At 43.1% G+C, this 14,141-nt stretch overlaps 1 protein-coding gene across 12 annotated transcripts in view; it reads left to right on the top strand.

Annotated features, from left to right (window-relative positions):
* scn1laa (sodium channel, voltage-gated, type I-like, alpha) overlaps positions 1-14,141 on the top strand; it is a 155,051-nt gene that overhangs the window by 17,120 nt on the left and 123,790 nt on the right. For 7 of the 12 annotated variants that reach the window (XM_078228231.1, XM_078228234.1, XM_078228229.1 and 4 more), the window contains exons 3-6: positions 7,953-8,042; positions 8,748-8,876; positions 9,739-9,830; positions 11,728-11,985. In XM_078228231.1, coding sequence (XP_078084357.1) covers positions 7,953-8,042; positions 8,748-8,876; positions 9,739-9,830; positions 11,728-11,985 — 569 coding nt within the window. Of the gene's footprint in view, positions 1-7,952; positions 8,043-8,747; positions 8,877-9,547; positions 9,640-9,738; positions 9,831-11,727; positions 11,986-14,141 lie in introns of all 12 variants that reach the window. The other 5 variants (XM_078228232.1, XM_078228228.1, XM_078228233.1 and 2 more) reach the window with 1 other exon arrangement.

Raw genomic sequence — 14,141 nt, 5'->3', positions numbered from 1 at the left:
GCATTCATTTAGGTAATTGGAGAGTATTCCATACATCTGATTTGCGCCTTATAGGGCCCGATTTTACCATTGCATTGGGCGTGAGGCGATTAGTGTGATCCGCACCCACGCAGATGCCCACTTTACCAAGGCCCGAAAATGGCTGCGACATCAATTTAAATGCATTTGCATGCATTTAAATTGACTTAATATTGGGGGAGGGAAGAGGAGGCGGGTCAGATGCACCTCTGGTGAGGGAGGAGGGAGGCCCGATCATTCTCTGGTTGTGGGGAGGGAGGAGAAGGGACGCCAGATAGTTCCCTGGTAGGGAGGAGGGAGGCCCGATGGTTCTCTGGTGGGATGGGGTCGGTGGGGGGGGGGGGGGGGGGGGGAAGGAAGGCCAGATCATTCTCTGATGGGAGAGGGGTGGGAGGGAGGAGGCGGGTCAGATGTATCTCTGGGGGCGGGGGGGTAGGGAGGCCCGATCATTCTCTGGTGGAGGGGAGGAGGGAGACCAGATCACTCTCTGGTGCGGGGGGGGTGGGAGGGGGTGGTGGCGGGGGGGTTGAGAGTGGAGGAGGGAGGCCAGTTGGGAGGGTAGGGTTGGCGGGGGGGGAGGGGGGGTCCGCTACCACTCTGCAGGCGATTGGTGGGGGGGAAAGGGGGCAGGGGGGCCGCGATCGCTCTGGGTAGTAGGGGGGGCAGGTGGATAAGGGGGACAGTTATGTTGTGGGGGTGGGGCGATGTCTTTGGGGGCCATAGCCCCGGCTTTTCGCTCCCGGGCTGCTTTATCCGCTTTTTGCGACCAGGGAACGATGTGACGGGAGCGTTTTTCAATTTTGTTTTCACCGCGCATGCGCAGTTCAAAACTCCGATCGGAGCTGCAGTGTTTCGGGCCGATAAGCCGCACCCACAGCGCAATTCAGACCCGCAATTTTTTTTTTCAGGCTAAGTGCGTATGGGGGCATCTGAGAACAGGTTTCCGAGTCGGATCTGAATTGTGCCCAGATTCAGCACTTGGAATCAAAATGGTAAAATCGGGCCCATAGACGGTGGACAGACTTTAGCAGAGGTGGGGGGGCTCAGGAGGTTAGATACTTGAGGATTTCTAGCTTCTGACCTGCTCTGTTCATATGATTAGTCCGGTTCAGTTTCTGGTCACTGGTGGGCCCCAGGATATTGATAGTGGGAGATTCAATAATGGAATGTCAAGGGGTGATGTTTAGATTCTCTCTTAATGGAGATGGTCATTTCCTGGCACTTGTGTGGCATGGATGTTACTTGTCACTTGTCAGCCCAGGCCTGGATATTGTCCACGTCTTATTCCATTTGGATATGGATAGCTTCAGTATCTGAGGAGTGGGGAATGGAGCAATCATCAGCGAACGTTGCCATTTTTGACCCTATTGGTTTTTGCGTATGTGGTGTCTGAGTCTTTAAGACAGCACAGCAGAAGAAAGTCATCTGACTTGAGGAACCAATGGAATCTGAGAGTGATCACCCCAGGCAGTGGAGTCCTCTCTTGGCCAGAATCTTTAGCAGCCATGTAATTAACATCATAAAAACTGGAGCTTGACTCCAGGGCAGTCTGGAGCTGCAACACCTGTACCTAGTTTCTTTTATCAATAAATACATTTTGTCCCTTATAAAATCTGAAATCACTTGACGATGTTAGAGTGCCACAACATAACAATGATGGAAAGCAGGTCATTGATGAAGCAGCTGAAGATGGTTAAGCCTAGGACCCGACCCTGAGGAACTCCAGCAGTGATGCCCTGGGACTGAGATGGTTGGTCTCCAGCAACCACAATCATTTTTTATGTGCTGTGTATGACTCCAACCAGCGAAGGGTTTTGCCCGCTGATTCCCATTGATTCCAGTTTTGGTAGGGCTCCTTGGTGCTAGACTTGGGTCAACTGCTGGCCTGATGTCAAGGGCAGTCACTCTCATTGCACCTCTGAAATTTTGTCCATGTTTGAACCAAGGCTGTAATGAGGTCAGGAGCTGTGTGACCCTGGTGGAACCCTGAGTGTCAGTCAGCCGGTTATTGCTAAGTAAGTGTCACTTAATAGCGCTGTTGATGACCCCTTCCATCACTTTACTGATCGAGAATAGACTGATAGGGCGGTAATTCACTGGGTCAGATTTACAGGACACACGTGGACAATTTTCCACGTTGCGTGGCGGATGCCAGTAGTGTAGCTGTACCGGTAAATTTTGGCTTACGGGTGCGGCAAGTTCTGGAGCACAAATACGATTGCTGGAATATTGTCAAGGATCATAGCCTTTGCAGTATCCAGTGTCTTCAGCCATTTCTTGATATCATGTGGAGTGAATTGAATTGGCTGAAGAGTGGCATATGTGATGCTGAAGAAGACCTCTAGAATTGGATCATCCACTTGGCATTTCTGGCTGAAGACTGTTGCAAATGCTTCAGCCTTATCTTTTGCACTGATGTGACGTGACAGTTGCATCTGTGGCAGGCAGGTTGGTAAAGATGAGGTCAAGCATGTTTTTGCCTGCTGTTGGTTCTGCCACCACCTGCTGCAGATCCAGTCTAGCAGCTTTGTCCTTTAGGATCTGGCCAGCTGTCTGTGGTGGTTCGAGCGAGCCACTCTTGGGAATGGACTTTGAAGTCCCTCACTGGAATATATTCAGTGCCTGTATCACCCTCAGTGCTTCCTTCAAGTGGTGTTCAACATGGAGGGTGCAGTACTGATTTATCAACTGAGGAGGGGCCGTATTTGGGTATGCAGCAGGTGGATTCCTCGCCCATGTTTGACTTGATGCCATGAGGCTTCATGAGGTTTGAAGTTGATATTGCGGACTCACAATGTAACTCCTCCTGACTGTACCACTGTGCTGCCACTTCTGTTGTGGCTGTCCTGCTGGTGGGACAAGACATTCCCAGGAATGGTGATTGTGGTGGCTGGGTCATTGTCTGTAAGGCATGATTCCATGAGTACAACTACGTTAAGTTGTTGCTTGACTCGTCTGTAGGACAGTGTAGCGGGCTCCCTCTTTTTAACTCCACTCGCGGGCTTATTTTAGGTTTGGTTCTCCGTTACCCAAACCCCACCAATGCCCGAGTGATTCTCTCTCTCGCCGATGGAACAACAGCCACCTTGCGCCTACTTCACTAGAGTGGCGCCCCCAAGAGAGAGAAAAGGAAACTGCTGCCTATCCACGACCTGGCAGCCTTTCCTGAGTGGGCGGGTTCGAATCGCCCAGAGTACCCTCGGTTCTCGACTCCGGAATTATGGTAAGGGATATTAAAATGTGACCTGACCAGAGATAGCTGATGAGAAAATGAAAGAGCAAGATGGCCTCCAATCGAGTTCAAATCATATATCTTTTATTAAACACCAAAATTAAACCTCATCAACACCAGAAAACAAACATATAGGTATCTTATACTCTATAACTATGAGAACAAAAACTAAACGGGCACAACGTAAATTCTAACTTTAAACAGTGTTAGCAATATCTTATACTATGAAAAGGTTCATGCACCCACCGTTCCCACAAAAGCCTCCACTGCTATGTTACCCTCGGGAACTTCACAAATTACTAGGAAATACTCAGTTGAGCTGACCCTGACCTTCTGGGTTGGCTGTGTGCTGGAAAACTGCTCTCTGCAACGTGGTTCAGGAGGGAGAGAGAGTTGCCATGCTGGTCCGAAGAGAAAAGAGAAAGAATGGCTGCCCCCACCGGCAATTGCAAGAACAATGATCCCAGATCGCTATCAGCCTCAGTGATAGCACAGCCTATTGAAATCACAAATGGCTGAGACTGCCTTGTCCAGTACGAATGGCCCATCGATGTTCCTAATCACTTTACCGGGGCTTACAGATTGCTTTCCCATCATGGAGATGGGTTTCTCCTTACTGCTGGACAGCCCCATTATCATATCTATTGTATCTTATCGAAGTACATTGTGGCTGGTATTGATCTTCCAATCTCGATGCAGGTCTGGTCTGGTGACGTCATCTGCTCCCTTTGTGATTCAGTTCATCTAATCAGCAGCCCGTCTGGACGCTGACTGTTTGTGAATTCGACTGGAGGCAGGCAGGGCTGAGCCTGCTGGAAGAAAACAGCCAGTTTCTGCAGCCAAACGTGGCCACTTCTACCATTTAAATGGCCAATGTGCATTTTACAGTCCTTATATGCGTTGGTGTTGCCCGAAAAACTTACAACAGGTCTCCCAATTTTGGCACTCACCCCGAAAAGTCAGTAAGGAAGACTTTGCGAGGTTGACAGGGTTGATTTTGCTATTGTTGTTTCCAGTGCCTAGGTCAGTGCCAGTTGGCCATCTGGTTTAATTTCTTTTTATTGACTACGTAGCAGTTGGATACAACTGAGTGGCTTGCTAGGCCATTTAAGAGGGCATTTGAGAATCAAACATAGAAATATAGAAAGTATGAAGCAGGAGTCTGCCATTTGGCCCTTCAAGCCTGTGCTGCCATCATTTTGATCATGTCTGATCATCAAATTTAATATCCTGATCCCGCATTCTACCCCATTACATTTGATCCCTTTTTCTCCCAAGAGCTATATCTAATTTCTTCTTGAAGTCACACAATGTTTTGGCCTCAACTATTTTCGGTGGTGGTGAATATCTGTGCTGAATACCACAGAGTCATCACACTCTGGGTGAAGAAATTTCTCCTCACCTCAGTCCTAAAAGGTTTACCCCCTTATCTTCAAACTATGAGCCCTAGTTCTGGACTTCCTCATCATCGGGAACATTCTTTCTAAATCCATCCTGTCTAATCCTGTTAGAATTTTATAAGTTTCTATGAGATCTCCCTCACTCTTCTAAATGCCAATTAATATAATCCTAACTGACTTAGTCTCTCCTCATTTGACAGACGTGCCATCCCAGGAATCAGCCTGGTAAACCTTTGCTGCACTCCCTCTATAGCAAGTACATCCTTCCTCAGATTAGGACACCAAAGCTACACACAGGTGTGGCCTCACCAATGCCCTAATATAATTGCAATAAAACATCCCTATTCCTATACTCAAATCCTCTCGCTACGAAGGCCAATGTACCATTTGCCTTTTTTACTGCCTGCTGTACCTGCGTGCTTACTGATGCACGAGGGCACTTAAGGTCTTGTTGAGTATCCACCTTTCTTAATTTACATCCATTCAAATAATAATCTGCCTTCCTATTATTGCTACTAAAATGGATAACCTCACATTTATCCACATACTGCATCTGCCATATGACAACTCACTGTCTAAATCACGGTGAAGTATGTCTGCATTCTTTTCACAGCTCACCTTCCCACACAACTTTGTATCATCTGCAAATTTAGAGATAATATATTTAATTTCCTCTTCCAAATCATTCATGTATAATGTGAACAGTTGGGGTCCTAGCACAGATCCCTGCGGTACGCCACTAGTCACTGCCTATCAATCAGAAAACGACCCAATTATGGCAACAATAATGTTTCTGCCTGATTTTGAACTGGGGACCTTTCACATGTTAGGCGAACAGGATAACAACTATACTACAGAAACAACTGATAGCAAACAAAGTGGAGAATGCGGGCAACCACATTTGGGCCTGGAATCACATGCAGACCAGACCAGGAGAGGACAGCATATTTGCTCCCCTAAAGGACATTAGAGAACTAGATGGGTTTGTTTCAACAATCAACAATTGTTTCATGGTCATTATTATACTTTTAATTCCAGATGCTTATTGAACAAGTGTTAAGTGAGTGCCACTCAATAGTGCTGTTGATGACCCCTTCCATCATTTTACTGATGATCACAAGTAAACTGATGGGACGGTAATTGGCTGGATTGGAATTATCTTGTTCTTTGTGCACAGGAGGTACTTGGGCAATTCTCCACATTTCTGGGTAAATACCAGTGTGTTGTAGCTGTACTGAAACAGCTAGGCTTAGGCTGGAGCACAAGTCTTCAGTACTATTGCTGGAATATTGTCAGGGCCCAAGCCTTTGTAGTTTCCAGTACTTTCTGACATCTCACGACATCCCCTGTGGAGTGAATTGAATTGGCTGAAGACTAGCATCTGGAGGAGGCGGAGCTGGATCATCCACTTGATACTTCTGGCTGAAGATTGTTGTGAGTGCTTCAGCCTTATCTTTTGCATTGATATGCTGGGCATATCATTAAGAATGGGGATATTTTTGGAGCTTCCTCTTCCAGTCAGTTGTTTAATTGTCCACCACCATTTACGACTGAACGTGGCAGGACTTAGAGCTTAGATCTGATCCGGAAAATAGAAAACATATCATATTTATTCAAGAAAGGAGGGTGGCCCATTCATACACACTCACACACCCCTTTACACAGACACCCATGCCCCACCCCTCCCACACACACACACATACCTCCACACACATACCTCCATCCCAACATACACAACCCCACCCTCTTCACGAACACACACACCTACCCCCACACAACCCCACACACATACTCCATATATGTAGTTATTAAGTTGCGTGATTTTGGTACAGCTAACTTTGGCAGTTTTGCAGACTGTTGGAGACAGCTGCTGGCTTGTTCCTAGAGTGAGAGATAACCTGGTTGTCTCTGCAGGAGTTACTGAGGAGACTGTCCCGTTTCTTCCTGCTTGCTGCCTGCCTGCTTCGCAACTTGCCTCTAGCAAGAGATAGAAGAGATTATCTGCTCGGCTCTTTAGGGGTGTCTGAAGGTTGCTGTTGCTTCTTGCTTTTGTCTCTGTGCAACACCTTACAATGGTCTTCAGCCAGTTTTAACTTTTTTCTCTTTGTATTCCCAGAAGGGAATTCAATTGGGATGTCTTGTATCCAAAGTCCATTTTGCTTTCAGCTCAGAAATGTTTTGACACATTCTGAGATATTAATCAACAAGAAGTGTTTTTATTTTGGATGATTTATGAGATGAAGGAAACAGTTTCCATTGTCTTCCCAAACACAGGAGATTATAGTCCAGTCTTTTGAATTTCCATTTCTTTCTTTCAAGTGTCGCTGTTTGAAGAGGACCTTGACACCTCTTCAGCTGTGAAATTTCTTATTCCCTCAGACAGGTCTGTCAGCACAAGTGACTTGGGAATTTTGCAGAAAGTCATCTTTTTACAGTATCTTTATTTTTTACTGCAGAGGGTTGTAGATGCTGGGTCGGTGAGTATGCTCAAGGCTGAGATAGATTTTTAATCAGTAAGGGAGTCAAGGGTTATGGAGATAAGATGGAAAAGTGGAGTTGAGAATTATTACATCAGATTAGCTTTATGCAATCTTGAGGGGACTTGACGGAGTGGATGCTGGGAGGATGTTTACTATCGTGAGGGAGACTGGAACAAGGGAATACAGGTCTCCTTTTAAGGACAGAGATGAGGAGTAACTTTTCTCTCAGAGGCTTGTTAATATGTGGAATTCTCTTCTCTGGCAAGCAGTGGAGTCATTGAATTTATTCAAGGCTGATTTGGACAGATTTTTGAAAGATAGGGGAGTCAAGGGTGATGGGGGATAGAAAGGAAGTCGAGTTGAGATCACAACCAAATCAGCCCTGATCTTATTGAATGGCGAAGCAGGCTCGAATGGCCTACTCTGGTTCTTAATTCACATGTTCCTTTGACTTAAGTGTTTTCAGCTCACTGCTTTTTATCAGAACATGTCCATTTGGATGAATAACCCTTATGAAGAGTTGTCTGCTCTACCCAGGTTCTGATTCTGTTCATAGACAAAGAGTCTGTGGGTCTCTTATTGCACCAGGTTGGAAAGAAGGCTAACATATCTAGTGAGATCTGCAGAAAGGAAAGTTTAGGTCTATTAGTAGAAATCCTTATAGTTAAATTTTAATAGCTCTGAAATATGCCAAATCCCAAAAAAAGGCCCTTATCTCTTTAAGATTCTTATTCTTCCTGATTTTATTAAAACTGTGACTGAAATTCAAAGTGCTCTGTTTTATGAATTACATTATGTTGGCTTTCCTTGACTAAAGCTTACATTGTTCAGCATGCTTATCATGTGCACTATTATGACCAATTGTGTGTTTATGACCATGGATAGTCCTCCAGACTGGACAAAGAATGTAGAGTAAGTGCAGAATATTCTGTGTCCTATTAAATTTGCAATATCATTAATTTAAAATGAGAGAGTTGTCATAGCAAAGAACACAGTATCTTATCTTGTGTTTAACATATAATTTGGGGTAAATGAATTCCTTGTTTCATAAGCAAATTTGATTTCAATCTGTTGACAATATACGTGGACATTCCTTTGTCTGCCCTCTTCACGACCTCCTCAAAAATCTCAACCAAATTTACTTTAGTCAAATTATTTCTCATTCTTTTGATGGTTGCCTCACTTAATCTTGGTTTTAATTCTCTTTTCTCTCTCGAGCCAAGTATCAAATTTAATATATTCATAAGATGTTCCTTTATCATCTGTTTGTTAACTAATTCTGGTGTGTTTTTCGTCACTGAACCTAGTAAAGTTTGTCAGAAACAAGTTAATTTTACAAAGGAAAGAATTGAGTTAGAATATAATGAAAGTCTTTCTCATTTTCTTAACTTTGAATAGGACTCAAGTCTCTGAAATTAACCTGCATATGAATTAAAATAGAATTTTTGCTCCAGAATATCATTATTTTCTAAGCAATAGAGCAGAAGAATATTTTTCATATTAAAAATCAATGATAGAGATCACAGATTTTTTAGCCTGAGATTAGAGGAAGTTTCCCTTTTTCATATTTGCCACTGAAATGACTGAACATTTTTTGTTTTGTTATAATTCCATTAGGTATACCTTCACTGGTATTTACACATTTGAATCGCTTGTAAAAATTCTTGCAAGGGGCTTCTGCATCGATCATTTCACTTTTCTCCGAGATCCATGGAACTGGCTGGATTTCAGCGTCATTCTTATGGCGTAAGTACTTACAAAAAAGTCAAGTCTGCTAATTTCCTTTGGGGTCATCCATTGCAGGTATAGCTGTAGCAAAAAAAGAACAAATATAATGATATGCAATGTGTAGATTTATTTGTGATAAACAGCAGTTGCAATTTCCACCAAAGGTCCTGCTTGGTCAAGGAAAATTCAGACCAAATCTTTGTATTTTATTTATATATATATATCATTAACCCCGATGAATTAATGAGTAAATGTACCCCATGACACAAAATTGAGCTACCCTGACCAGGAAGGCTTTAATCCCCAGTTAGTGCTAAGTAACTGATTTCATCCGTGTTATAAGGGCATTGCTGTAATTGGCTTTATTGTCCTCGGCTGGGGTGGGGGGGAAGACGTTTGACAGTTGCCTATTGGATGGGGCTGATGTCAACACAATGGTCCCTCCATGTTTGAATAGCCAAGCAATATTTAATGCCTAGGTTTACACACAGAAAGTAACAATTTGCTTTGGGTACCAGAGGGCTATCAGAATCCATGGCTCTGTACCCTAACTTATATTATTATCTTCAGGACAACCAAGCAAAGGAGCAAAGTAAAAATACAATTACTGTGACCAAAGTGAAAGACCAAGCATTATAGTAATATTAAAATGCATTGAAAGTTGAAATAACTGTGATTTAATTCTACAGGTATGTAACAGAATTTGTAAACCTAGGCAATGTTTCAGCTCTTCGAACTTTCAGAGTGTTGAGAGCTTTGAAAACTATTTCTGTAATCCCAGGTAAGGAGTGACCAGTGTAAGGTGCTAGCAGGCCCCCTGTGCCTCCAACTGTATCTTTGTGTCCTGTCATTGTGTTTGTGTGTGCCCTCCCCAATACAGATATGTGACAGAGTTTGTGGACTTGGGCAATGTCTCAGCGTTGAGAACATTCAGAGTTCTCCGAGCATTGAAAACAATTTCAGTCATTCCAGGTGAGAGCTAGGTTAAACACTAAGGCTGACCTTTTTCTCCTTGCAGTTCAAAATAAAACACAAAAGCAGGTATCAGAAAAAAAGATATTAAATTGTACGATGCCTTGCTTTTGAATGTTTATTTTGTTTGTGATTCAGCCTTGATGTTTAACAATTACTTGCATGAGACATTGTGATATCCAGCATGAGTGATTTTCATCCTCTGATGCCCAGTTTTCCCTCCTCTATTCTGCAAATTGCTTGATGTGTTCTAAAAATATTGTTTGTTGAAATTATGCACTTTTTCTGTAAATCAGATCCTGTGCATGAAGAATACAAATTCAAAATCAAGACCAAAAAAAAATTGCTAAATAATATGCAAATATAGAGATGAGGAAACAAAATGAAGCACATCAAAAGATGAATGCATGAAAGCTTCATCAACTTAAGGCATCCCTTTGTACTCCAAACTGTTAAAAAAAATTATAGCACCTCTTTGATATGAGTGCGTATTGGAGATGGTCGCTATGTGTCCATTTATAGCATGAGTCAGATCTAACTTAAATTGGTCATTGTCCAATGTTGCAATAAAGCTTTTCCACATGTTTCACTTATAATAATGTTATACTCTTGGGGACAGATATTCAGAGCTGGGTCGGGAACTCAACCCCTGGGCACTTTGAGTCCCAAACCCGCACAACCACTGTGTCGCTCATGCATCGCTATATTGAAATATTAAGGCCTTAATTGAGCCAGAGGGGGGCTTAGCACCCAATTAGTGGCACCAAGTGTTAGCGGGAGATGGGAGCATCCTGCAGAGTGCCAGCGGCAAAGGCAGACAGCAGTCATGATGGCGTCTGCCGCCACATTGCAAACAAGGGCAGGCTGTATCTCAGAGGGCCAGAAGCCTCACCACATCTAAAAGTGGGCATAAAACCATATCTGAGGTAATGCAGGCGATTCAGTACACAACCCAGCATAAGATTCCAAAGTTCTGAAAGTTTTCACCTTATATTAAAAGCCTTGAAATTCTCCTCACATTAAACCCCACAGCTGAGACTTTTCAGGTTCACAGTTGAAAATTCTCTCCTTGTTCTTCCCGCTCCATTAACATTTATGGGTCATTAATTGGAGCCAAGTGTTTCCAGTAACCAGAGATGCCCTCTGGGAATACGCTGTTGAAATTGTACCCTCATCCAACCCCATCGGCATTTGAAAATCCAAAATGTTGTCTCTAACCATTGTGTATTTTGACCCAGAGTACTTTGCTCCTTAGATGTTCTGACTCCGCTCCTTGATGGACTTTTAGTGCTGTAGTGTTTGCGGAGTCTCAGATCATCGTTCATGTTTGGCTTGTGTTGCTGTAATACGTTAAATCTCTTAATTACTTTTGCTGCTAAAACATAATCTGTCAAAATAAATCAAAAATCTAAGAGCATATGCCAAGTTTAACACAAATTGTATGATGAAAAGTTACATTGCAAGTTTATGTTTGGAGAAATCATTACAAAGAGCCTTTCATTTGGCTCGAATGTTCATTATAAATACAAATATCAGAGTCCGGTGAGATGAATGAATTCACACAATGTAGTACACAAAATAAAATTGGATTGCTCCAGAGAAACAATCATCTCACTAAGAATGTGTACAGTTATGTTCTTTCCTGTTCACAAATTCGATCAACATGCATAAAGTTACCTTCAACTACACAAATGCTAGAGCTTTCCATTTGTTATTCTAATATGTCAAGTCATTCATTTGCTATCAGCCTAGTTTCAGCAAGCTTTCATTAACTAAGTTAATTCTGGCAATTTGCATGAGATTGACTTATACTGTATGGGAAGAACTGATGATTTCTTAGTAATTTAATGAGTATGCTTGTTATCAAGAATCACAGAAATCTTTATGTTTCTTTCAGGTCTCAAAACCATCGTGGGTGCCCTGATCCAGTCCGTGAAGAAGCTGTCCGATGTAATGATTCTGACTGTTTTTTGTTTGAGCGTATTTGCACTAATAGGGCTACAACTGTTCATGGGAAACCTAAAACATAAATGCGTACGATGGCCACCACCTGACAGCTATTTTAGTGCAAGTAACAGTTCTTTATACTTGAATGACACACTGGCGAATGAGACAGAATACACATTCAACTATGAAAAATACATCGAAGAAGACCGTAAGCAATTAATGTTCATTTTTCAGGAGATGATTGACTCATGCATTAGTTCTATATTTGTTCCTAAGTCTGTCAAAGATGAATGAGCATTTTAAAGGAAAATATTGGCCGGAATTTTCTGTCCGTTCATGCCAGTAGGATTCTCTGGTCCCACTGTAGTGAACAGAGTTTTGGCTGAGTTCCAAATTCTCTGTCTTCGCTCGCAGTGGTGGCAGGTCAGGAAAAGCCAAAAAATGCCGTCCAATATTTTCCTAATGTGCAATGAGAACAATGAAGATGATTGGAGAATGGAGGCAAAAACCTGTGTTATTTTTTCATGTTGACTATGTTCCAAGAACTGAACAAATATTGGCTCTGAAGGGCCTCTCCATCCAAAGCCTTGTGAAGACTCCAGGCTGGACTTTATATTTCTCCTCCGTGTGTTCTTGATGGGCGGGGGCAGGTAAAATAGAGCAGGTGCCAACCCCACCATCTTTCCACCCACCCCTGACGTCAACCTCATAATATGGCAGTTGGGCATGCGCCAAAATTGGCAGCACACCCGCATTATTTAAATAAATCAACAAAAGGCAGTTGAGTTTGTTAACAAGTCAGTTGATTCTGATTGTCAACACCATAATATGGGAGTGGGCAACCCTTTTTCTTTTTTAAATACTGTTTGAAAAGCTATTTTAAAAGTTGGGGAATATCTTTGGGAGCTACCCTCTACACATCAAGGGCAGCCCCCACCTATGAAAGGGTACCCCATTTTTTCCTACCTACCAGATTGCCAAAACCCACCACCCCCACACCCCTACCACCCCCTCCCTAAACTCGCCAAACACTGCCTGCCCAAAAGCCCCGACTTACCTTGCTCCAGGATCTATTGGGCCGTCTTCTTGGGACGGGTTGCCATCCCAGCAGTGCCCACTGTTGCACTCTTGGGACTGCTGGAGCTGCCAGCCAATCCAGTTGGGAAGCAGCTCCTGAGGGTGAGACATCCCGCCCAGTGAGGGACAGAATTGCAATCCTGCAATACGTTAGGGATGGTGTTGAGCGATTTGGCTTCCCGCTAACCTTCGACGAGTCAGCGCACCCCCCCAGCCACACCTGTTTCCAACCCCCTGCAAATAAAGTGCAGCCCTCCGTCTCTCCAGGGAGACAGTCACATCAATCTGAGGCAGCATTGCTGGAGAGCAGGTCAGAATACATTCCCAGTATCCCATCAGTGAGCTGCTGGGTTTGGCCTTCCTCCAAGTTCCAGAGGCTTGCTCTATCTCAATCTCTGAAAGTTTCTCCCTGCAACCCTGTAAGTTCTTCCTTTTGGATGACAGTATAATTCCCTTTTGAATGCTTTAGTTACACCTGCCTCCACCACACTCTCAGGCAGAACACTCTAGACCCTGACCACTCAATGTGTTAAAAAAAAAGTGTTTTTCCTCATATTGTATTTGCTTCTTTTTCTAATTATTTTAAATTTATACCCCATAGTTTTCAATCCTTTCACGAGTGGGAACAGTTTCTTCATATAATCTAACTAGACCCCTCATGATTTTGAATACCTTTTATAAAATCTCCTCTCAGCCTTCTTTTCCTTCTTCTTTATGGAAAACAGTCCTAACTTCATGAATCCATCTTCATATCTGAAGTTCCTCAACCCTGAATCCATTCTCATGAATCTTTTTTGCACCCTTTCTAATGCCTTCCCATTTTCCCTAAAAATATGGCACCCGGAGCTGGATGGAATAGTCTAACTGAAGCTGAACTAGTGACTTAAATAAATTCAACATAACTATCTTGCTCTTGTATCTCACTAATAAAGTCAAGGATATGATGTGCTTTAACTGCTCTCTTAACCTGTCCTGCCACCTTCACTGACGAAAGTCAAGGATATGATGTGCTTTAACTGCTCTCTTAACCTGTCCTGCCACCTTCACTGACTTATGCACATATACACTCAGGTCCCTCTGCTCCTGCAGCCCCTTTAAAGTTGCACTCCTTATATTATATTGACTCTACATTTTCTTCCTATCAAATTAAATTCCTTCAGATTCCTCTGCATTGAACTTCATGTGCCCCACCTGTCTGCCTATTCCATCAAATTGTTGACATCCCTTTGAAATTCTGCACTATCTTCATAATTCACAATGCTTTCAAGTTTTGTACCCTCTGCAAAA

Source organism: Mustelus asterias, chromosome 14 (assembly GCF_964213995.1).
Source record: "Mustelus asterias chromosome 14, sMusAst1.hap1.1, whole genome shotgun sequence".
NCBI lineage: Eukaryota > Metazoa > Chordata > Chondrichthyes > Carcharhiniformes > Triakidae > Mustelus > Mustelus asterias.
Note: the sequence above shows the minus strand (reverse complement) of the source record. Positions and strands in the feature narration are given on the sequence as shown.